The following is a 25,808-nucleotide window of genomic DNA, read 5'->3' on the forward strand; positions in this document are numbered from 1 at the left end:
CATTAATTTTGACAGCCCTAATTTTTATATATAAATGCAGACAGAGGTTTTGTTCTTCGGCCTTCGAAATGCAGAACTAAACAGGAAACAGGCGAGACAAAAAAAAAAAATTTCCACGTTTATTTCTCCTCTCTAATTTTGGTCCCGCTGCTGCAGCCGTCCCATTCTGACGACACACAGGCCGCCACTCAGTAGCCCTGCAGCGGCAGCTCCCGGCCCAGACCGTGTACGGCTGTCGAGATGCCCGCGCTGGAGCGTCGTCACTCGTCTGTCTCCGACTCGTCGTCCTCCTGACTGATCTGGAAGTAGCGCAGCTCGTACGTCTCCTTGTCGGACGCCACCACCCTCAGCCAGTCACGGAGGTTGTTCTTCTTCAGGTACTTCTTGGTCAAGTACTTTAGATACCTGTTGGCAAACAGCAGAGGGGAGTCAGGCCTTCACATCCACCAGCAGTGGTGGTGGCTACCTGCTACCTGACTTGCCTTCTGTTTATTGAGTCTTGCTTTTCAGATTTATTCTAAAAACTTAACAGGGTAGGAAGCTTAACTTTCATCTACCAGCCACAGTAGCTGGAGGACAACACGTTATACCATCCAAATTGAGTATTAGAATTGGCGAGGACCTGCTGAACGCGCAGTCATTTAATGGTCGAGTCTACTCTAAACGTTTGTCACATTACACTTTTAACCATGAGGAACATTTAGGCTCAACCATTAAATTGTATGCTTATTCCACAGAATTTTACTTGGTTTGAGTCTACATAAAAAATCTTACCGATATGACCTTTAAGATATGACTTGAGTACAGAACGGTCTTAAGAGAGGGCGGCTATGTGGTGCAGTGGGCAAGGCGCTCACCACGAATACGGGAGACTGGGCTCGAACAGGTTCGCCTCCCTGTTCGAGCCCAGCGCTCCACATTGCTTTCAGTTAAGCTGGTCGTCCGTACTAATGCACATTGGCAGTATTAGGGGGAGGGAAACTGATGGGTTGGGATCGGGCGTTGTGGACAGTGACTCCTACAGGTCGGTTGGTGCGCCTGCGCAGTAGAATCAGGAAGCGATGGGGGCGGCGCCCCTCCAAAGCCCAGACCCCTGAAAGATCGAGCCGCGCAGGTGAAAAGATGCGACTGCTGTTACCTCGAGTATCGGAGGGGACTCGTGCTATGTATGACTTAGTCCACATTGCAGCCGGCTTGTGGGAGGCAAGAAACAGCGTTCAAAGACAGGGGAGGGTTGAATTGGATGATACGAAAATTGGGATGGGAGAAAAATAGAAAATGGGGAAAAAAGTGGATACAAAAAAAAGAACGGTCTTAAGAGTAGATAGGGTGAAACACGCAATCATGATCGTCATTCTAATTACACATTGTGATAACTTTGATTAAATTGAACTATTCCCAACTTCCCTGGGGACCGCCAGGAGCCCCCTCAAGGACCCCTGACTCCACTTTGGGAACCACCGACTTTAAGAAAAAGCTCCATCGCACCTCTTGGAGAACTGTTTCTCGGACGTGACGTTAATCTTGTTCTTCATCCGACCGACCTGCACCACGTTGGCCAGGTTGCCCGTCTTCCCGTTCACCTTGATCCTCTCTTTGAGGAAGGTCTCCTGTTGGACAGAAGACAGTGACACACTAGGGAAGGGAACCCTAGGTTCTGCGGTAGGGAAGGGAACCCTAGTCCGCGGCACAGGGTTAGACACACAAGTCGCATGAACTCACTCCGGCAAAATCTGCCAAATGAATTACCCATTTAATAAGTTAGTTATGATAAGGGTACAGTAATATAGAAAACAACCGTCAATCAATTGTAGGGCAGGGCTTCATTACACAAAGCAGAGCCAAGGTACGGGACTTTAGCTCCATTCCTAATGTCACAACGGCTGAACTCTAGACTTAGACTTTCATGGTTACTTACCACAACTTTGTTGTGTTTGACCTCCGATGGTATTCTTAGGAGTATTTTCACCGCCCAAAAAATAAAAGAACACCTCTATGTCTTTGAAGCAGCCGTTGTGATGTTAGAAGTAGAGTGAAAGTCTTGATTGCTGAATGCCTGCCCCCCCCCCCCCCCCCCCCCCCATGCATGAGAGATCCTGCATATTTGACATTTGGATCCAAGTCACCATGTCTAAGGCAGAGAGAAATTACTTACAAAGTTTGCAGAGTCCAGGATCCCATCCTCCACAGGGTGCGTTAGATCCAATGTGAACTTCCATGAAGCTCCCTTCTTGCTTTTCTTGACTGTGGAAATTTTGCTTTTCTTGACTGTGGACATTTTTTTCTATTTCACACGACACACAAAATAACGGGTCAGGTCATTAACACAAGGGGAACACCACCCAAAATCAAGAATTCAAATACCGGTATGTTATTTCCATGGCCTAGGAAAGACAGATTCATATTTGTCAACATGGGCCCACTCTCTCTCCTCAAGCTAGTATACCCAGCCGAGGCTGGGAGGAAATACCATGGGCCAGAAAACAAATGCTCGCCAATTGGGCGTGTGACGCAACGTAAGGACGTGAAATTACTTTGTTATTACACTATCTTGGTCACGCCGATGGCGCAAAGTTGCAAAATTTCAGTCAATCGTTTGTTAAGTGCAATGTTCATATTGTAATTTTAACTATGGATGAGTTGGTCGCAGTCAACCAGCACCTGCTAATGGGTCGGACCCTTTAGCTCAGCTGGTTAGTGCGGCTGCCTGTGGATCCTATGGAGTCACGGGTACAAAGATCTCGGTTATAACATTGGTGACAGCGGTGGGATCTCACGTCCCTGTGAATCTGTGAAGCAGGTTCACGTAGCAATGGGGCTGGGATCTCAGTGCATTAACCCCTGGGATCGTGCGCGCGCACGAGGACGCACTCTCTCGGGGGGAGGACGTATGTAAACTATGGATGAGTCGGTCGCAGTCAACCAGCACCTGCTAACGGGTCGGACCCTTTAGTGCGCGTGCCTGTGGATCCTAGTATGGTCACAGGTTCAAATCTCTCGGTTACAATATTTTCAGGTGGCCTGCCATGCCAAAACCAGGGTTCCTATGGGTTTCCCTAGTATAAGTTACCTGCTGGTCACCTGTACATGTAGTCAGGTGTCAAATTGCAAATCTCAGTTTGAGGAAAAGCCATTATGCAGTGCTGGGATTATAATCATTGCACTTTACAAAAAAAATATCGAAAATTACAACTTTGCACCAAATGTCGGGCGCGACCAATGTTGTGTAATAACAAAGTAATGTCTCGTCTTTAGATGACGTTGCACCCAATTGACAAGCATTTGTTTTCTGGTCTATGATATTTTCACACAACCTCGTCCTATGCGGTTGAGCATAGTAGAGGTTGGGTATACCAGCTATCCCAAAGCCAGACACCAGAGAAGTAAGAATCAAACTTGTAAGATAAGATATTCCTTTATCGATCCCCTTGGGGAAATGTAGTAATCATAGCAGCATGGGGAGGGGAGCCTGTACCTCAGGTAGTAGAAGAAAATGTGTTTTTGTGATGTCATCATCAGGTATAAAGTCTAGACTCTAGAGCTTCTCCATAGACTGATGTAAGATTCATTATGTGGGCAGACAGAATGCATGAGTAGTTAAAACCAAATAAGCTTTCCCCCACTATCATATCGAATACACCCAAAACCAGGCATGCCATGTACCGCAGCCCAATGACGTTAATGTAGGGGTGGGGAAATGGAGAAGTTTCTGTAGCAGCTTTTCACACAAAGAGACCAAACAATTCGCCAGTCAGACCTGAGGTTTATTTACTCCACATGGTGGCTTTAGACCTTTTTATACATGACGACATCACACATTTTTTGCTTTAGCACGTTTCTTTTAGATAAGTGCCAGTTGTTCGTGTTCACCAACATCTTGGTCTGCCTGACTCTTGGGCCATAGCAAAAACATTAGCATGTAGATTACATTGTGTATGCGTGGGGACTTTATTAATAATGACGAAGTCCACGGCACTCAATGAATGGGACACGTGTTACGGCCCAGGCTAACTTTAGCTAGCTGGGTGTTGTTACTTAAAAAAACCGTTAAAAAAGACCGAGGTTATTGATAATGGAGCGATACAAAAAAATGTAACTATACACACATATATATATATACGAAATTAAATTGAAACAACTAATTGTTTGAAGATTAGACGGAGGACTCGGGAGGAGCTGTCTCTACTCACAGGCGCCATGTTGAGCGGGGGGCTGGAAAGGGCGAACCGGAAGCTGCGCAGCAGCGCTGACGGCAAAGAGGCTCCTCCCCGTCTCTGTTGACTGACAGCGCGCCATCTGACCCACTTTTGCGTTTACCTTTTGGGAGTTTGTTGAATGAATGAAAACTTTATTAACAGATTGCAGAATGGGTACAATACAGTACGGCTCAATACACATTAAGGGGATGCAGACCAGAGAAAGACGTTTGTCTTGTTTACATCAGGGTCCCCCATTTTCAATTCAGTGACATTTATGACATACATGACATTGATTGATTGATTGAAAACTTTATTAACAGATTGCAGAATGGGTACAATACAGTACAGCTCAATACACACAATTGTTAAGGGGATGCAGACCAGAGAAAGACTTTCGTCTTGTTTCCACCAGGGTCCCCCATTTTCAATTCATCATATAGTACAGTCTGTTACATTTGTGACATATACGATATGCAAATATACAGTACTGTTACCCATAGATCCTAACAGAGAGAGTATATACATATGATGGGGAGGAGAGACTGTACATTAGGAGGGGGTGGGAGAGAAATATACATACAGTGGGGTGAGACTAAAGTTTGTCGTCTAAAAGGGTTGGCGATATAGTGCCGATGCCAACTCTTTGGGCAATGTTGGGCCTGCGGATGTCTAAACAGATGCGCACTGATTGCATGGGGAAACCTTCATTATGAATTGAAAATGGGGGACCCTGATGTAAACAAGACGAAAGTCTTTCTCTGGTCCGCATCCCCTTAACAATTGTGTGTATTGAGCTGTACACTGTACCCATTCTGCAATCTGTTAAAAGTTTTCAATCAATCACCTATCGTTGCCCTGATACACTATATATTGTAGTTTACTTTCCCTCCGTCCCATCACTTTATTTTCTGCTGACAAGCACGTTGCCCTATCGTGTTGCCAAAAGGTTGACCCGTTTATCACCACTACGCAATCCCCTTGGTCACACTCACAACTCTTCGTTACTGTAATACAACATGGGGCAGGCACGCAGTTTCTCCCACATAGTGCAACTTGCAAGTATAGCCTAGATACAGTATTGGAATAACTATGCAGATTTTAACAAAGGTTAAACTTATATTAATGACTATGATTCATAGTCAAACTGGCTATGACAAACAGACCTAAACTCAAACTTCGCTTTAATATATTGCGAGAATTTGACATTTGGCTGGAGTCGCTATGTGGGATGATTGTGAAAGTCCAAAGAGCAGCAAGCAACGCCCATCACTGATATTGTTGTACCGTTGCGTCAATGATTAACCAGTTTCTAGTTAAGACTGTCTTTTTATTGCCATAATAGACGTGCGTTGGTCTTAATAACCCCACAGAGCCGAGTCTTCAAACAAGCTGGCTGACCTGTTGAGTTACAAAGAACTCTTATGACTCAACTCGCCTTGTTCCCTTGGTGACACATGCCATTTCTAACTGTAGATATCATGCAGGCATGAGAGATGTCACTGGTTAATCATTGGATTCTCCGTTCACCACAGAGGCATGCGATAACAATTTTTTCAATTCAAGGCAAAAATAAATAAATAAAAAAGGGGTCAAGTATTCCTTTAAACTGCAGTTGAGGCTAGCTCAGATGGGGCCATGTCCGTGTCGATGCACCTTCGGCTGCTTTGAATATCCCAGATCTGCTTCCAAGTGAGCTACAACCATCATAACACATGTAATTGGCATTTGGGTTGCTTTTACATCTAAACCATCTGCAACCAAAACTGGACATTAAAAACGTAATAAAAAAAAAATTGGGGGTAGTGGGTCCATGACATTCTTGAAGTTGACACTTATTTTCCATTATGTGAAGAATATATCTAATGAAGACTTCAAACAAACATAAAAGCCATTCAGTCCAATGTACCTACACATTTAGTTTGTGTTGAACAGATTGCCGTTTTAAGACATGAAAATACACAAAAACACCATTTGTTTTGACTTTTATTTTTTTTGCCATCTCCAGTCAGGTGACAAAGGCCTCGAGTGAACCAAAGTTTGCAACTATACCCTCCCCTCCCCGATTGAGTCCCTTAAAACACACGCACAACTCACTGCAAACCGCTTCCCACAAAAATCCCACACAGCTGCACTCCTTTCTATTAGGGGATAACCTGGGCAATAGAGCAGGTTGCCTCGGTTGCCCTGGTGACAAGAGGTAAGCGAACAGGACCCTCACACACCTTAACCCTCTACACAGACAAGAGACTGGCATTACGAGAAATCACTGAAGTTTAGTGCTCTTGACTTTTAAGTGGTGGCCACCGGCAATCTCAGCATTTGGGAGAAGCGCGTCTTGCTGCGTCTGATCCCGCTAGGAACCAGGGAACAGGCCATGCTGGAAAGCAGTATGGCAACTAGAAGGATAACCTAACCAGCGTCTCTATTAGGGGCTACCTTCCTTCCCTCCCCCTCCATTCACAACTAAAAAAACAGCCCCCCATACCTTCCCCTTGAAAGGCATTAGACCTGCTATATTCAATCTAAAGAATATAAAAAAAAAAAGAATCATACAAAAGCCGGATCCCATCGTTATTTAAACATTCAGGAATGTGAGTGGCAAGACCAACATTTTGAAGGGAAAAATAAACAGGAATGAGGAAGTAATCGATATTAAGTAATTTCTTTCCTTCCTTTTTTATAGATGGTTACTGAACACAACCTCAGTGACAGGGCAGAGGGCCACGCAGCGAGCTGCAGTGGGACAGTCCGACAGCATTGGAGAAGAAAAAACAAAAAAAACATCTAGATAAATGAAGGAGTAATCACAACAGAATGATTGAGGTCGTCTGTGAAGGCTGCCACTTTTGGTGACGGAACCAATGAGAAAGCAAGAGACTGGTTGTGGGGTGGCGCTCGTACGCAGGGCAGCAGAGTCAATCTTCCTATTTGGGGACCATGTTCTTTGTAGCCACAGCGTACTCCTCCCCCATAGCAGACAGCACGGTGACCTACAAGCACAGAAAATGTGAATTAGGCACACATCCAAAATATACAAATTCAGCACACACTTGATGTGAACTTGCATAACACTATGAGACATATTATGCATATTTAACCATTTTATACTGCCTTTAATCTGTGGAACATTTGTCCAGTTCTTTGCAAAGAAACGAGTGTGCATCCAATTATAATTACTAGAGGAAAGCATTTCTACCTTCTCTCCTTGACCTTCCCCTCCCCCTGAGACTTTGCCTTTGTACACGGTCGTCTACTCTAAGCCATCCTAGGTAGTCAAAGTGGGCAGGGGTGAGGTGGGTTCTAGGAGTAAGGTCAAGCAGTAGTCTGACCAGTTTGTTTTGTGATGTTTGTAATCTTGTTTTTAGCGCCTTTGAGGTGCTTTGGTACCATGAGGTGCAAGCCTAGTCGTAGTACCCTTGAATGAGTGCTCCTGCCAGAGTCTTCAGGGTATTCTTGTTTACCAGAGAGGAGATCCGGTACAAGAATCTAGTTCGTTTTTTTTTATTACCTTGGATGCTGTTTTGTCACAGGAAAGATTTGCCTCTAGGATGGAACCTAGGTATGCAATTTCATCTTTTCCTGTGACAATATTGTCACCCACTGTAACAGAGTTTGTCATTTGATCCGAAGAGAATACTGTTTTACCCAGGTGTAATGATGGTTTGTTATCAGCGAGCCAGGTGCAGATTCTGCCGAGTTCTGAGCGGAGGTTTTTTTTCAACCTGTAACTTGTTCTTGTCAGAGACTGTTAGATAGTCCGGCAGTCCGGCTGCATTATTTCCCACGCCGTGTGAAAAAAAACTACAGGTCAGAGGGTAGTGGCTAAGTACTTTCAGTCTCAAGTTTCGATGACAGACTGGCACCAAATCCATTTAGAAGACAATGGACATGGACCAAACACTTTGTTGGCAGTAGGGCTGGGTGATATGGCCTAGTGATATTTTTTGGCTATATCACGATACACATCGCGATATTGACATTTCCTCTAAAGCACTTAAAAATGCTTGATTTAACCCTTTGATGCATATGCCAATATGATGATTATAATAGTCCCTGCAACATATGTTTGCATTAAACCATGAAGATGCTTTAAATAATGAAGTTTCTAAAAATGTACTAAGAGTAGTCTACTGACACACTAATATTTTTAATTTTTTTTATTCAAAATAAAATAATCTACTGTAATTTAAGACAATTTATATAAAAACTCATGCCTAAGACTTTTGCACAGTACCGTGTTTTCCATCCACTTTAGCTATATATATACTATGGATGTCCGATATTATCGGCATTAAAATGTGATATCGGAAAATATCGGTATCCGTTTAAAAAAAGAATACGTTTTTTTTTATTACATTTCTATAACCTTTATTTACCCAGGCAAGCAAGTAAGAACAAATTCTGATTTTATTTATTGTCAAAAGTATGCATAATGTTGTGTTAATTCCACAACAAGAGATATGTAATGTTAATTACCTGAAATTATTTAAAAAATTGGGGGAAACCCTGCATATATCGGTATCTGTTGATATCGGTATCGGAAATTAAGAGTTGGACAATATCAGTATAGGTAAAAAAGCCAATATCGAGCATCCCTAATATATACACACACACTACTGTGAGACAATCACAGACACAAAGGGATAATGGCTTATAGCAGACTTAATGATTTTATAATATTTCAGATAATGAAATTAAATGTTTATCATCAACTATCCAGTTAGTATTTATATTGTAACGTTTGGCCACTTCAAATCATTGAACGTAGAGAGAAAGAGATTAGGAGAGAGAGAGCGTTCGAGTTTGAGCGTCCGTAGTGCGTAGTTGACCACACCAGAATTTTGTCAACAGTTGGAACCTGGAGGAAGCGATTTAAAGAAACAAATTGCCAATAAATGTGAAGTTATCTTTGAACCTCTCAAGCGTCATGGGGGAGCTCCCGTAGCTCACCGCATATCTCGGCACTATTTCTGCGTCGGGGAAAACCGTGCTCGTCACGGAACTGGGGGACACGAGTTAGATTCCCGGACCCGCCGTCATTTCTCAGAATGTCTTCCCCTGCTCTACATCCCATTTCAACCTGTTTCTGTCGGTCATGCTTGACCAGAAAAGCGATAAACGCTAAAAAAGAAAGTAAAAAAAAAAGAAAAAAAAAAAAACTCAAGCGTCGTCAATATATCCCCCCCTTTCCTCACTAATGGAACTGGTATCGCGGAGTCACGTTAGTTAGTTAAGCGTTAGCCAAGCGGCTAACGTTAGCCAGTTGGTAAATTAAATTCGATTGCATGTCATTGAAGGTCCGAGCTGGTCTGTGTCACTGTATAATGAAATGACAATTGCTAGTCATTGAAGGTCCGTGCTGGTCTGTGTCTATAATGAAATGAGGAAAGTGCTGCGCTATAGCCACGAACTAACCGTGGAGTCACTTCGCTGTGTTCCATTAGTGGGGAAGGGGGGGTATATTGACTAGGCTTGACAACAGAGGTTCAAAGATAACTTCACATTTATTGGCTGTTGGTTTATAGTATATCATCAGGGGCTTCTCCTTCCAACACTGTTACTGTAAATGCAATATTAGTTTTACATTTTTATATGATCAGGTGGTAGGTAGGTTCACCACGGCAGGGCACCAGACAATGAGATTACAGCTCAGGTGTTGGTTTTTTATCATGGCATGCTTCATTCATAATTAGGATGCATTTTTTTTCTTATCAGTTTTTCAAAAGGTTTCTGATAGCCATTTATGAACATAAATGTATGCCTTTGTTTCGTTTTTTGCATCTACTTTTTCTCGTATTTTTTCTATTTTCTCCCATCCCAATTTCGTGATCCCGTCTTGAACGTTGCTAGACTATGCCTCCCACTGGTCGGCTGTAGTGAGGACAGAAGCCTTGCATCACGTGTCCCCTCCGGTACACGAGGCAGCCTGTCGCATCTTTTCACCAGACGGCTTGAACTCAGTGGCGAGGAGTAACGCGTGGGAGGCTCACGCTGCCCCCGATACAACCGACCTGTGGGAGTCGCTGTCCACAACGTCCAATCCCCACCCACCGGCTTTCACACCCTCTAACACTGCCAATTGTGTTAGTATGACAGCCGGCCAAGCCGGTATCAACGCCGAGAGCTGGGCTCGATACCAGGATCTCCTGCGTTAGTGGCGAGCGTCTTGCCCACTGCGCCACTCAGCCGCCCTGCCTTTGTTGTTTTTATGGCTAAGGGTTATTTTATATATGCATGCACAACTAATAATCGCAGGTTTGTAAACTATTACTTTGAATACATGAGATTCCCATTACATTTATTTAATTAACTATTACCTCAGTCAATCATTGTTGGGCATAGAACTCGGAGGGAATAAAGGAAACATTTTTGTTCACGTTATTTATTTATTCTAAACTCTCAAGGGACCACTCCGCTGGCAACTTCTTTGCATTTGCTGTGGTGAGCATTTTAATTTGACTAGCCATGTAACCTTGTAATTTATAAAGCAGGCCTATGTGGATACTGTTGGAAACCAACAGCAAATGAACCAATGCACACATTATAAAAAAAGTGTTGATGCTATGAACAAACAAACTAATGCTCACGTGCCAATATGTGACCAGGCAGAGTTTAGGGTCTTGTTGAGCCATCTTTCAACTTTTTATATATATATATATATATATATATATACACACACACACACGCATGATATAAAAGTATTGTAATACACATAACACGAGAGCAACCGTGTGGCTTTGTTATTATGATGTGAGAGACTGTCTTAGTTGAACTTGAGTTAAATCCCAACACAGGGTTTCAAATCAAAGGAACAGACTTTTGTATCGCACAAACAAAAAAAACTCAAAGTAAAAACAAACAAAGGTGATTATTCTGTTATAGGAAAGTGATCAGAGTGGAACTTTACATCAAAAACACTAGATTGAACTTATAAGTTTCAACTATAAAAACTCACACAGAGAGGGGGGTTGAGGGAATAAATAAATGTTGATGTTGCCTTCATATTTGGACCAATATCTCCCTGTAATTTACCCCCCTCCACACACAAGGCCCCTTCGTCATATAGCTCTCTCCACAAGCACCTCTCACTATCCAGTTGCATGTCTGTCTGACAGCCGAATCTGCGGAGTGCACTGGAGTAGATGGAAACAATAGTAAATATAGAAATGGATACAAGGGAAGATAATCTCCCGATTCAGATACAATTTAACACAAACCGTTCCAAGATATTTAATTTTTCTCTGCATGTTTTCACACCGCCAACTAGGGCTGGGCGATATATCGAGTATACTCGATGTATCGTGGCTTGTTCTACATGAGATGTAGTAAATTTACTATATCGTGAACATAGAGTATATGTTGTAATGTCAGTTAGCTGCCGCAGGCTAAAAACAAACTTATCAACACGGACCGACTTGCTTTAGCGCAGCATTTTCCTTTAGCCAATAAATGTGAAGTTATCTTTGAACCTCTGTTGTCAAGCCTTGTCAATATACCCCCCCTTCCCCACTAATGGAACACAGCGAAGTGACTCCACGGTTAGCTCATGGCTAACGCTAGTTAGCTTGCAGCTAACATAACGTTAGCCTAGCTTGCGGCTAACATTATAACCAAACAATACACACATGCCCCGAACCACGGAGGTCGTATCGAATGGTGTACGGTTCGAATGCGTACCGTTCCACCCCTAATATCAACCAATTTAAAGGCAGCTATAAATAAGTACTTATGGACACATAAGGAGCTTGAGCAGTAATGCGATAGTGATGTGCATCTCCATCACTGAGGCCGATGCAATGCGCATCTCGATACGGTGCCAACGATACAATACATTAACACTTTGAGCGCCACTCACGGCTAATCTCGGGTTTACGATCGTGACGTTGAAAGCCACGTCACGGCTTTTCTCAATTTTCTTTTTTTATCGATCTGAAATCATATTGCATCACGCAAGCCTACCGTTGGAGATCCAGGGGCAGACTTAATGATTTTATAATATTTCAGATAATGAAATTAATCATCAACTATCCAATTGTATTTATATTGTAACGTTTGGCCACTTTAAATCATTGAACAGAGAGCGAGAGAGCGTTTGAGTTTGAGAGTTATGATGCTCCGTAGCTGACCACACCAGGATTGCATTTTGTCAACACAGTTGGAACCTGGAGGAAGTGATATAAAGAGAAACGAATTGCCAATAAATGTGAAGTTATCTTTGAACCTGTTGTCAAGAGTCTTCAATATACCCCCCCCCCCCCCCATTCCGTCACTAATGGAACTGGTGTTGTAGAGTCACGTTAGTTAGACACTGTAGTTTAGCGTTAGCCAGTTGATCAAATCTATTCATGTCTCCTCTTCCTCGACTTCCACTGTTTGTTGTTGATAACTGTGACGTGGCTCTCGCCTTCTGTAGTAGCGAAACAAAGATAGTCTGCTGTGTGCAGTCAGTGCACTGCTGACAGAAGTGGATGAGAGGAAATTATATGAATGAATCGTTTGACCGATGGAAAGACGCTACAACAAGATGCATCGCGAGTTCAGCCGGAATTGTAGCCGATGCAGACTTATTCCACCGGTGCACTCGCAATGTGAACATTTATGCCGGTGTACCGATGCGAATCGATGAATCGTCACATCACTATAATGCGACTGCCCAATATACAAGTTCTCATTTGGATATATAAAAAACGTATTGTTATTTTATTTCATTATTTGTTATATTATTATTTTTTTTTTTATTATATATATTTCTTTATAACTCCCCCTGTCCCTTTTGAAACACTTATTGAAAGGAAATAGTCAGACTATTTCTTTGTTTTTAGCATTTTTTCAGCTTTTTGTCTTTCGGATAGGACAGGCAGAGGAAATTTGGGAGAAGATTTGGTGAGGACATGCATGCAGCATAGGTCCCCGGGCCGGATTCGAACCCCAGACGCTGCGATTATAGTGCAAGCGCACTTACGTGGTGCGCCACCGCGGTGCCCATCTTTTAAAAACATTTTTAAACTCGTTTTAAGTTTATGTTTTGAGACAAATAAAAATTAAATCAACTGCGCAGAGCTTTCAAGTTTGGCTACACAGTAACGTAGTGGCCCATCCCCATTTATAGTTTCCTTGTCCATAACTTGCCACATCTTTTAGTAACATGTTAGCAGGAGGGACGATTAAACATGCAACTGACAATTTTATTAATATTAGTCATCTTGCCCCATCAGGTCTGTCATCAGAGTTGTTCATAATTCCCTTGTGTTGGATCGGTTCCAATGGAATGGGTTCATAGACTGCATGCCGTGTGCACCACGTTTCATTTTCCCCAGAGAAACTACAGACAAACTCATCTTTCTTCTTTTGCTTCTCTTGCTGCCCCTCATTGATGGGACCCAAGTACTGCACCCAGAAACAAACTAAACCTACTATTATAATTATCATTATAGTAGTAAGCCAATATTTTCCAGCACCTCCTCCTTCCCTTGTATTGAAAACGTTTTTGGTGGGTGTAGCCCACAAATATAAAGTGTATTATTTATTCCCATGCGATCCATTCAATTGTTGCCTCGACACATTTTGATGAGCACCTTACATCTCTTCTGTGTGAGGGAATACCAACTGAATCTCAGGTTTTTCTGAGCTCCTTCCTTGCAGCAACAGCACTTGAAAAGTTTAGGCTTGGTAATACGAGTACACAAGTCACAATTTGTTGTTTTCGGTACAGTGGGGGGCTGCTAAATACGGCTGTGGGGGTGCTGGAGACATGATCGAATAGACTTGTATGCGCTTGAATCTCCTGAACACGGCCGGCGCAAACCATTCCCCCTTTTTTTTCTGTCTTAGAGGTGAAATAGCCGAGAGCAACGGACACGAGGCCCTCAGCTTTGGATGACTCTAAGGTTGATCTTGCACCCTTTCTTGTCCCAAAGGCCAAGGTTGGCAACTGGGGGGTTTGTAGGATGCGGGGCGCAAGCCATTCCTAATCGATCAGAACTAAATCGGCAGCGAAAAAGCCCTTTTTTAAGCAGCTATTCCCCATGCACATGCGCAGATCGCCCACGGATTGTGACGCAACGCACACCCACCCTGGACTGTTCCATCAGAGGGGGGAGCTTCGGTGGTAGTGTCCTTTCAGCCGAACAGGATAATGAAACAATGATCCCACTAAATGACCAGACTCGTCTTATGGCGACATCTACAATTACCTCATTGAGTCTCCAGGTAGACTAATGTTTATATTTAAGTGCAGTGGTCTGTAGCCACTCACTGGCCACGAAGCTACTGGTAATACGAGTACACAAGTCACAATTTGTTGTTTTGGGTACAGTGGGGGGCTGCTAAAATGCCACAGTGAGCTGGGTTTGCACTGGACTCGCACCAGCTAATGGGGATCCCTAATAAAATCAAATTAAATCCTTGTACCACATTTGTAAAGTTCTATGAAATCAGTTTTTTTTCTGATTTCATCTTTTTATATAATTACTATTTCTTAATATATAATTATTATCCAGAGGACTGCTTCTGTAGGGTTAGTGTATCCCTTTGCTCACTTTGGATAAAAGAACTGGCTACTGTAAATGACTAACAATAAAATCACATTATACTCAAGTTCATCTGCTACCACAAGGTGGTCCTAAATGAGACTAGGGTCTCTGAAGAGTCAGTTCAGCATAATTACGAATACCTGTACAGTTACACCCCTATGGGATTTTCTCCCAGCGCCTAAACAGTTCAGACCTCCAGATCTATACAAAGACCAGGCAAAACTATTTACGATTTTCCATAATAAAATGAGTGACACTGCCGCAGCTCATTGACTACATTCAATGATAACCATTGGTTATTTGATTTTATTACATGGCGTTTTCACATTCGCCGAAATGCTTGCTTGTGATTGGTCAATAGCGCGCGTCAGAGGTCAGTTATCAGACAATAATGACCGTTGTGCGCAGCTGTTCGCAATCAAGCCCACAATAATGACCGCTGTGCGCAGCTGTTCGCAATCAAGCCCACTGACATCAGTGCAAACTGCCGGCTGCCGGGGAAGCTGCTGGGGGGCGGAGCGACGAGCACTCAGCGCCGCGGAGCCAGAACCAGTGTTACTGTTGCGAGTCGATGTAAAATGAATTAGGTATATGGTTAGTAAGTTAGCCATGTAATAAGCGGGATAATGTATAGCTATACTCGTTCATTGTCGCAAAAGAATTGACCTTCACTGACGTTTAAAACACCTCGCCGAGGCGGCTCGGTATTTTAAACACTAGTCGGTCAATTATTTTGCGACAATGACCTCGTAGCTATACATTATCCCTTACATAATCACCCGCGTGCCTACAAAGACGATGTTGATCAAGTGATGAAATACTAGAAGAATGACTTACTATGACATCGTCACCGTTCTCATACTTCGTCTCGATTTCCTTGCCAACTTCTCCGTCGGGGCATTTGAGGTCCTCCCTGATGTCCCCCTGGTCATTCATCAGGGACATGAAGCCTTCAGTGATGCCGATCAACTGGGGAGAAGAATAAAAGTTAAAATCCAGGCAGAACAGGGGTATACTGCAACATCACACGGGTTAAGAGTTTAATCTGTAAAAAGCCATTTGGAATAATCTTTGACCATTCTCGAAGTCAACTTCCTGTCTTTTTAACTTTCTGTCTAAGTGCATGTCTATGGCTTGGGGGAAACATGCACTTAGAATCACGAGAAAGGCTTTCGAAATAGTGAAATGCCATGTTGACCTCAATATTTTCAAAACTAAAGGTTATGAAATGAACAAGAATGTGATAAAATATGTAATAAAAACGAAGCTCAGCGCATACATTTGATCGTAGAAATCAGTTTGTTTCCCCAATACCAAGATGGTGGCGATCGTGACGTCAGTGTGTATTCGAGAATATTGTAAATCGGGTAATCTTAAATTATAACTATAAACACTTAAGTCTAGTGTTAGTCCTTGCATTAAGATCAGCTAGAGAATTAAAACATGTCTCCATTAACATTTCTTATTTTTGGTGGCAGGGCTACAGTTTCATCATAGAATATCAGGCCTATAAATTACCATATTATGGTAAAGTCATACATCTATGAATTGGGCTAAATCTAATTTTTCCAATAGAGTTAAATTTGGATTTAGTACCACCAGGCACCCGTTGCACGGCAGCAAAGACAGTGAATGAAATCTATCTACTGTAAGTACAGTTACTTTTGTATAATGTCCATAGCTCCGCCATTTTTGACCGGATTGTGAGGCAGTTTTTTTTCCTAGACCTTCACAGAAAGGTAAAGAAACGATATACATTGTATTTTATGGCAAGCCAATAACATTGAGGTTTGTTCGACCCGTGAGATATAATAACCAATATCGAAGTTATTTGACCAGGCTGCAATTACTAGGGATGCCCCGATCACGTTTTTTGCCACCGATACCGATCGTCTATGAGCCATATCGGTCGATACCGATAGTTTTTGGTTTTATAAAAAAATATATATATATAATATATATATTATATAATTATACTTGTAGTTGTATTACTTGCGAGACATCGCCACCACTCAACAAGTAAAATTCTCACCATCTGCAAACAGCTCTACTCTGGTCAAATCACATTCAGCATTGGGTCAGATATATAGCCTAAAAATAATCCAACTTTTCAGTTATTCTCAAGGACATAGTCATGCAAAAACTGAAAGAATGAGGCAGTTTGACATCAGGCACATTCTTTTGACAGTGACGGTTAGAGCTAGGAGAAAGAGGGGAGGCATTGCTGATTTAAACTTCATCATTTATTTTTTTATTTTTTTTACCTTTAATAACGTTTGGCACAAAGACCGAACTGATGGAAAATATAGGCAACATTGTCAAAGTATTAACTTAGTGCAAACATAATTAAACCTTTTCTATTTTTGTGGCCACATTATAGACAAAGGCCATCAACATAAGAGTATGAATATGCTCAACCAGCACTAAACTTATCAAAAAGGAAAAGTCACTGCGTTATTTAAAATAAATAAATCATGTGTACTAAATATATATTAACTTTTTAATTGCATGAAACATTATGAAGTATTCTCTTATGCCGCTTTTCACTGCATGGTACCTAATCGACTCGACTGGCTTTTGCTATTGGAGTGTCCCGGTAGCCGTATTTGAAGTGACACACGAGTCACACAAGGAAGTAATTAAGTAAATAGTCAAGAGTAGCGATTTGATTTGATGTTTCTTATTTTCATGTCTTACATACAGGTGTATGCCCACTGTGCCCAGCCCATATGGGCTTACAAGACACATAACAATACGTATATAATAAAGTAACACTGCGTTGGAAGGAGAAGCCCTGATGATTATACTATAAACCAACAGCCAATACATGTGAAGTTATCTTTGAACCTCTGTTGTCAAGCCTCGTCAATATACCCCCCCCCCCCTCCCCACTAATGGAACACAGCAAAGTGACTCTGCGGTTAGCTTGCGGCTAACGCTAGTTAGCTCACGGCTAACATTATAACCGAACAACACACATGCCCCGAACCGTGGAGGTCGTACCGAACGGTGTATGGTTAGAATACATACCGTTCCACCCCTAATAAACGCCCCGCCAGCTCCTTATAAAAGGAGGCTATCCATCAAGTCTGCTTCGTGTTGACCCTTATGGGGGAAATATTCAACAGGTAGCGCAAAAGCAATTTGAGACAATGCACAGGTGATGAAACTGGTAAAAGGCTACATTTGGGCTAAATAGTTGGTGATTGCGTTCCATGTCGATTCTACAGACATCCTCGGAATTCAATAATTATAATAAATACAATATTTGTATAATTAACAATTACGTTTTGCATTTATAGTCATGACTCAATGAGGCATCGTGAGCATTACACACCGCAAATGACTAAATAAATAAACCCAATCACGTGGATATAGCTATAGTGGAATAGATTAATATTCCATATATTGTTGGTTTTATTTATTTCTATTGCTTAGTGCGCACATCTTAAGAGCCAATGGAGAAACGGCTTGGTGAGGCAGCTGCGCTCAGCGCGCATGCACACGTACTGTATACGTGTGTAATGAATCGTTCCAGCAACAGTACATTATAGAGGTGTACACGGAAGCCACAGTTCGGTACATAAAACAGGGAAAAATAATAATGTATTATGATCATTATATATTTATAATTATTATTATTATAAAAAAAAAAAAAAAAAAGTATGTTCCACCTAGGCTTGGTGCAGTAGTCAGTGATACCGGTGTCATTCGGTGTTCAGGAATCCACAGAGTAAATTAATTGCCTACCGCCCCCACCGGTGTATGCTTTTTAAGTTTCACTTCTAGAGTAGATTTAACTTCACGTAATGTAAAGCAGAGAAGGACTAAAGAGATGACATGTTACACAACAATGGCAACAATGGCAGAGGATTTATCAATATTTTGGATTTAAAACAGCAGAAGCTTGACTGGAGGAGCTCAGAGGACCAGTCAAGATCAGCAAAAGTATGTATTTTTGTGAGGGGAAAGTAGCGCGGAAGAAAGTTGGTGTGCGTCTGTGTCTTTCCATTGGTTAACATTATAAGGCAAACAAGAAAATGATCAACATTTTCAGCCTATTGTAATGACCCTGCTGTGTTAAACATATCATTCATTCATGGTTTTGTTTCAGAGACACCTGTAGTGGAGGGGAGGAGGGGAGAAACAGCCCAGTGCAGAGTGCATGGTTGTTCATTTGTTCTAGTAGAGTTGTTCCGATACAGATACCAGTATCGGAAATGCTGCAGATACTGCCTAAAATGCTGGTATCGGTATCTGCGAGTACATGTAAATTCTAGCCTCCGATCCCATGACGTCATTTATCTCCTGCGGAGAGTGAGGATTATAAAATGAACGCGTTTTAAAGTGATGCCGTTTGTCATTTTAACAGCAGATAGACTCTTAAATTCCATTGTCCCCGACAGAGCGTGTGACAGGGAGCTCGGACGGGATGCGTTTTGCTTGCTGGTGTTATGATAGCATTAGCTGAAAAGCTAGCTAGTTTGAACAACATCCGCTTTAACGTTACATCAAATCAGATAATCGCCCGTCCTTTCTCCAGGACCCGACACTGTCCGTCTATCAACAATAATGAAGTCAAGTAGCTACTGACTAGCGTTATCAAATGTCAATGCGGGGAAGACGAGCTAGGTCAGCTAGCTTAGCTTGATAACGGTACCTTGGCTAAAGTTGGTGCTATTCATAATCCAGCAATAATGGCTGCAGACCTGCAAGCAAAGTACAGCAAGTTCCAAGTGCCAAAGGATAAGAGTCTGAGGCGGAGTCTCAAAAGAGAATGTTGAATATTTATTTTGCATCGAAAATCACAACATGAACGTTACTACTAGCCAGAGCATCTGCGACTAGCTTACAGACTGGGTAGCGAGTGCAACACAGTCTAACGTCTGTGCGGATCATTGGAGTAGGGTATATCTGCAGTGCCGCAGCCCCATACTCATTGATTAATTATACTAATCTATACAATCACCTGTATAAATAAATACCATTACTTCCTAGTTATTACAAAAAAACAGTATATATAAAACAGTATCTAAAAAAAAAGAAAAAAAGTATAATTTATATAATAGCTTTATTTTTTTATATAAATGTATGCACTGGTATCGGATCAGTATCGGTATCAGCCGATACGGAATTGGATCGGGAAGGAAAAATGGTATCGGAACATCTCTATTTACAAGCTTCAAAGTTTTATTCAGCATCTAAATGTGGCAATACAAGCTTGATATTCAATGTTAAAGCTCAAAGTAAGCCAGTGTAAAGTAAAGATATTGAGCATACATTTGTAAAATGTGCAACCCTAGTTTCACCTCGTGTCGTATGAGACGTATTCGTCGTATGGCGGGATGAATACACGTACCGTTACACCCCTAGTACATTCTTATGACTTGTTTTATTGTTACGATATTGCGGAAATGCACGGCCACCACCCACCCTGGTTCATGACCACAGACGGAGCAGGAGGTGGCCTTGAGCCAAGTGTGCAGTCGTTCAGTATTGACACTACTAAATAAGATGTCACACTAAGATGTCATGTTCTACAGTAGGACTTACTAATGCCTAATAAAACAAGTCATTAGGATAATATAAGCCTACTGTTGCTGGAACAATACATTTTGCACGTATACAGTACGCGTGTGTGCGCCGAGTGCAGCCGCCTCACTAATCAGTTTCGCCACTGGCTCTTAGGATGTCCGCACTAAGCAATATGAATAAATAAATAAAACAATAAATATCATATTTCAATAACAAGCTGGATACCATTTTCTAGAGGAAATGCCTGCATCTTGCATTTTTTGAGTTTGTTCATTCGTTGTGTCCCTTGATTTGTGCGGCTACTAGGGTTGGGTACCGTTCACATTTTAACCGATTCCAGTACCCTTTTTCTGTACTTTAGACAATTTTTTTTATCTACCTACCTAAGTTGTAAAAAAATTGTCCAAACTTCAAATGATTTATTATTTAGAACAATGTTAATATATATACACACAATATTGCAGCGAGCTTGTCTGCATCTAGCTTTGTAAAGTGTAACCACACCGCTTTCGCTTGCCATTGCCCCGATTGCTTTGTTGTTGAAGCAAGTCAAATCCTAGGTAAGCCTGTATTGTGAACGTTGACGTCATCGGACTTTATATAAAAAGATATATATATTCTTTGCATTACCGAAATGTTGCACTTTTTTACTGCACAGGTGTGGCTTGATAGATGTTGCACTTTGGGCGTTTTCACACCTGTAGTTAGTTTGCTTTGTTCCGATTCAGGGAGACACAGGGACTATAATGATACAATGTTGCACTTGTCCCTTAGTTCGTTTGTGTTCACACGGCTGTGTTAACACTTTGGTTGCCTAAGGTTAAATTAATGATATACCATAGATTGCCAGCGCTATTTGTCTATGGAGAAAGTCCCCTTCTTTGCAGGGCTATAACTTTTTAAATTCTATTGCTACATTGCCATTATTAGGGCCCATTCAAAGTCCTATATGTATTGTTCATTGTGTAGCAACGTTAAACTTTTTCATTCACATATTCATAGTAAAGTATGGTCTAATGTATAAGTATGTTTTCATCTCTTTCTGCAGCTTTCTCCAGAACGTGATATATAGCCCCAAATGCATTATATTGATGATGAAATACAGTTTGATGGCAATCAGCGCAATATAAAAAATTCCAACTACGTACTTCTAGAAGTTACTACACGTCATCTGATGTTGACCGGATGGGCGAGGGGGCGTTTATAATTCCGTGGGCAGCGTTATACCAATCATCTAATGTGGGTCAAATGTTGATAATATCAGTCATTATCGAAGACGGTAACGTTACACGCTGAAACTCACCCCAGTCTCCGCGCGCCGTTGGGCGATCATCGTCGAGTAGAAATTTTATCATTATGGGATATATTATTACCCGGTCCATCTCCAGCTTGTATAATGGTATATACGTCCAAATCATGTTGTTTATCGAGTTATTGGCAATCGATCGCTATGTAGAGTGACGAGCTAGAGTCACGGGACATGTACCGAGTGGCCGGAAGCAATACGGACGTCTAGCAAAACCTCTAGTGGGCTTCCTGTTAAGCGCTTGCGCCGATCGGCCACCAGATGGCGCTCCTGAACCGCCAGAGAGCTCAGTGGGTCCTGCTGGTGGATCTCAGGCCAGCGGAGGGACATTATGAATCCGATCGCAGATTTGTGAAATATTGATATAAAGACGACGTACAGCGTCCCCCGGCAACTTTAGCATGGCCAGCAAAGACGTCTAAAGACGGCTCCCGGCACCCAAAGTGTTAACAGCGGACCAAAACAAACGTACGCGCGAGCAAACTGTCACTCATTGGTCAGATTTTGGGGTGTGCCCCACCCCCCCCTAACCCTGAATCTCCGTGTTACATTGAAATCGGGGAGGAGATAGCGGGGGGAGCAAATTAATGAATGTGGATGAGCCGTGATGCAAGTGGTTGCAGATACGGCTGTGGGGGTGCTGGAGACATGATCGAATAGACTTGTATGCGCCTGAATCTCCTGAACACGGCGCAAGCCATTCCCTTTTTTTTTTGTCTTAGAGGTGAAATAGCCGAGAGCAACGGACACGAGGCCCTCAGCTTTGGATGACTCTAAGGTTGATCTTGCACCCTTTCTTGTCCCAAAGGCCAAGGTTGGCAACTGGGGGGTTTGTAGGATGCGGGGCGCAAGCCATTCCTAATCGATCAGAACTAAAATCGGCAGCGAAAAAGCCCTTTTTTAAGCAGCTATTCCCCATGCACATGCGCAGATTAGATTGCCCACGGATTGTGACGCAACGCACACACACCCTGGACTGTTCCATCAGAGGGGGGAGCTTCGGTGGTAGTGTCCTTTCAGCCGAACAGGATAATGAAACAATGATCCCACTAAATGACCAGACTCGTCTTATGGCGACATCTACAATTACCTCATCGAGTCTTCAGGTAGACTAATGTTTATATTTAAGTGCAGTGGTCTGTAGCCACTCACTGGCCACGAAGCTCCCCTCTGATGGAACAGTCCAGGGCACGTGTGCGTTGCGTCACAATCCGTGGTCAATCTGCGCATGTGCCAGGGTTTGTTAGAAAAAATTGTTGCCGGTCTCAGGGTCCGGTAGATTTAAATCTACCGGTCAAATGAGAGAAATTCCGGTCAGAGTTTATTGAACTTAAAAACAATTGATAGGCAGGCTATATAAAGAATGACATCCTCAATGCATGTAGATTTATAATATTTTAACTTAAAACTAGGCTACTTTTGCGTATACAGTCATTATATTCCAAATAAAATAAGTTCAGAAACTCTGTGCTGCTGCCGACTTTAAATCAAATAGGTGTCTGTGGGCAGTCACCCGACATTAACAGCAGTCTGTTATAATCATATTTTTATGAGCTAACGAATTCCGTTATATTGGACATTTGTATTAATTATATCAAGCGAAGAACTGAGAAATTTGGCAGAGAGACGGCAACATTATCGTGTTTTTGCGTGATGACTCTCTCCACCTCACCTTGCGAGAGTATGCCGCTGCTGCTCCGGCTCTGCAGCTGCACATGCACTCGCAAACCCAGCACTAAGCTCTCGCTGACAACATTATTATACCCGCTTGGTGAAGCAACGATGAAACAAATGTAATTATTGTTTCGTTCATCGCATAGGCTATTTAATTTTTGCCTATTTTAATACAATTTAAATAATCAAATTGTGCTTAGAGGGAATTATTTTCACCGGACATTAAGACCGGAGAGATTAAATATGTCGGACTTCAACAGATTGCCGGTCAAATACCGGTAATTACCGGACAACGGAAACCCTGGCATGTGCATAATCATGCAGTGCGTATACAGTACGGCAAGTGAGTTGTCGGTTTGTTAAGTTGATTGCATTCTCACAGCGTACGAGTCGCGTCGGGTTCGGTTGGAAGTGCCCGCTTGTTTTGTTCCGCAACAGAATGCGATTGCCGTGTTCACATATGCCCAACTGAACCGAAATAGGGGGTAAACGCTCCAGGTTTCGGAACAGCTCCAAACGAGCTAGGTGTGAAAACGCCCTTACACTCAATAATAGTTTCCCCACTTAAAATGGCCAAATATTATCACCAAATAGGGCTGTAATTCGTCGACGATTACATATATGAGGAGCTTTCTACTGAAAAACAGCACTGGTTTATTTTGCATATAATCTCACACATATCCCAAGTGTGTGTGTGCAGACATTTACTATACGCTACTCTTTTTGACATGGATTAGGCTAATTAGCTTTAACAATCCTGATTCCTGAACCCATTTTATTCAAATATGTACCGTATATAGCCTATATATAAAAAATACATTTTAATCGTATCGCCTGTGCTGGCACAAGCACTACCATAGCGTAGAGAGATAACACACAATACATATAATAATTCACTAAAAAGCTATTTATGGCCGGTAAAAATCTATCTGGCTGGTAATTTTTTTAATCTAAAGCTACAAAGGATGAGGATACTCATTAAACATGTTGAAATATTCAATTGAAAATATAATCAATTGTTGATTTTTCTGGTAAATTAATAGTTTAGATTAATAAGACTAATCGATTAATAGATAACAAAATAGTCGTTAGAGACAGCCCTATCATCATTACTGTAATGTTCCCACCGCTACTGCCACCAGTACTGTACTCACTACTGCCACCAATACTGTAATAACTACTGCCACCAATACTAGTGTAATCATTACAGCCACCAATACTGTAATAAGTACTGCCACCAATACTAGTGTAATCATTACAGACACCAATACTGTAATAACTACTGCCACCAATACTACTATACTGTAATGGCTACTCTGACTAAACCCTACACTGCTGCTATGCCTGTAACATTAGCTTTCTTTTAGCACATAAAACCAACAGCAAGGAAACCAAATTAACAAACTCCGAAATCTAAGATACAACTGCTCTACCTTAAGAGTTAAAAAATAAAAAATATTTAAAGCGAAAAATAAAATAAATACTCTGCGGTTATTCAATAAGAGATAAACATCCTACAGAGATTAACATAAGTATTCATAAAGTTTCAATTTCGCTATATTTCAACACTTCTTCCCTCATATCCAATTCAGTGCCCATTTCTCAGCTGTGTGCGTCTCGTGTAGGGGCTTAGGCCCCTCTAGCTTCATAAGAAACCAGCATCTTCAATCTTTCTGGGCCACCTTGGCAAAAATAAGTCTTATGTCGACTTGAATTATTATTATATATATATATATATATTTTTATATATATAAAAATAAAAATAGTGTATGCATGTGGGGGGAGTGGCAGTTACCATATTGTCAATTACAAAATTAGCAAACAGGTGTGTAAATTGAGATTCGTGACAGTGAATGAGAGCCAGCTGCAAGGAGCCTGGGGTGCGTTTCAAGAGCAGCATTTGAGAATGCGCGGGTCAAAATGTACAGCTGCCCGTTTTCACATTTGACGGTGGTTATCAAAATAATCCAACCGCCTAGTATTTCTGGTGTCAAGTTGTCAGGTCCGACACAGAGGTACATCTGTGGAGCAAGGAGACCCGAGTCTTTCTGCTGCTAACGAGATAAGGCTAGGGAGGGTGTTGCTGCACAAATACTGTAGGTGTATGCCCAAGTGCAAGTGTGTCACAAGTGCGACTAGAAGCTACAATTGTACAAATCATTAAGATATGTAGAAAAATTTGCCTAATTTTATTTAGACAATTTACTATAATGCATTACTGTATTGACCTGAATTTTAAAGATCATGTTTTTATAAAGAAAGTAAGTACTAATATAGCCCATCTGACCAGAATATAAAATAAATACTAACACATTGAATAAAACAAGGTATGTGTACATTTACATATGAGATTGTCTTGACTACCCAAGTAACCACGGAAGATCCAAGAGTACCTAGTTACATTCCAAACCCATAAATATTGAGTATCACTGAAAATCGAGACATATAATCCAAAAGTAACTATTTACATTCCAAATCTAGAAATACAATTCTAATAGTTTCACCCTTTTCCGGTCACTTAACTCATTCACTGCCAACGACGAGTATACTAGTTATTGGCCG

The 25,808-nt window shown here is 41.8% G+C and overlaps 2 protein-coding genes across 2 annotated transcripts in view; both read right to left on the bottom strand.

Annotated features, from left to right (window-relative positions):
* Positions 1–105: 105 nt before the first annotated feature.
* rpl22l1 (ribosomal protein L22-like 1) lies at positions 106–4,229 on the bottom strand. Its single transcript, XM_084326475.1, has 4 exons — positions 4,191–4,229; positions 2,156–2,284; positions 1,489–1,610; positions 106–405 (listed from the first exon to the last, which is right to left on the bottom strand). The coding sequence occupies exons 1-4, from the start codon at positions 4,197–4,199 to the stop codon at positions 261–263; spliced, it is 405 nt and encodes a 134-aa protein (XP_084182601.1). The 5' UTR covers positions 4,200–4,229; the 3' UTR covers positions 106–260.
* Positions 4,230–6,190: 1,961 nt separating this feature from the next.
* eif5a (eukaryotic translation initiation factor 5A) overlaps positions 6,191–25,808 on the bottom strand; it is a 32,383-nt gene continuing 12,765 nt past the window's right edge. The window contains exons 4-5 of the mRNA XM_084325576.1: positions 15,569–15,700; positions 6,191–7,189 (exon numbers count right to left, since the gene is read on the bottom strand). Of these exons, the coding sequence (XP_084181702.1) occupies positions 7,124–7,189; positions 15,569–15,700 (198 nt within the window). The 3' untranslated portion in view covers positions 6,191–7,123. The remainder of the gene's footprint in view (positions 7,190–15,568; positions 15,701–25,808) is intronic.

The sequence above is a fragment of the Notolepis coatsorum genome (assembly GCF_963971535.1).
Source record: "Notolepis coatsorum genome assembly, chromosome: 12".
In the NCBI taxonomy this organism is placed as follows: domain Eukaryota; kingdom Metazoa; phylum Chordata; class Actinopteri; order Aulopiformes; family Paralepididae; genus Notolepis; species Notolepis coatsorum.

What these genes read in the sequence shown, in the direction of transcription:
- rpl22l1 (XM_084326475.1), bottom strand. An exon ending in TCCTGGACTCTGCAAACTTT is followed by an intron (nt 1,611 to 2,155) that starts GTAAGTAATTTC and finishes TCTGTCCAACAG; the next exon opens with GAGACCTTCCTCAAAGAGAG. An exon ending in GAGAAACAGTTCTCCAAGAG is followed by an intron (nt 406 to 1,488) that starts GTGCGATGGAGC and finishes GTTTGCCAACAG; the next exon opens with GTATCTAAAGTACTTGACCA.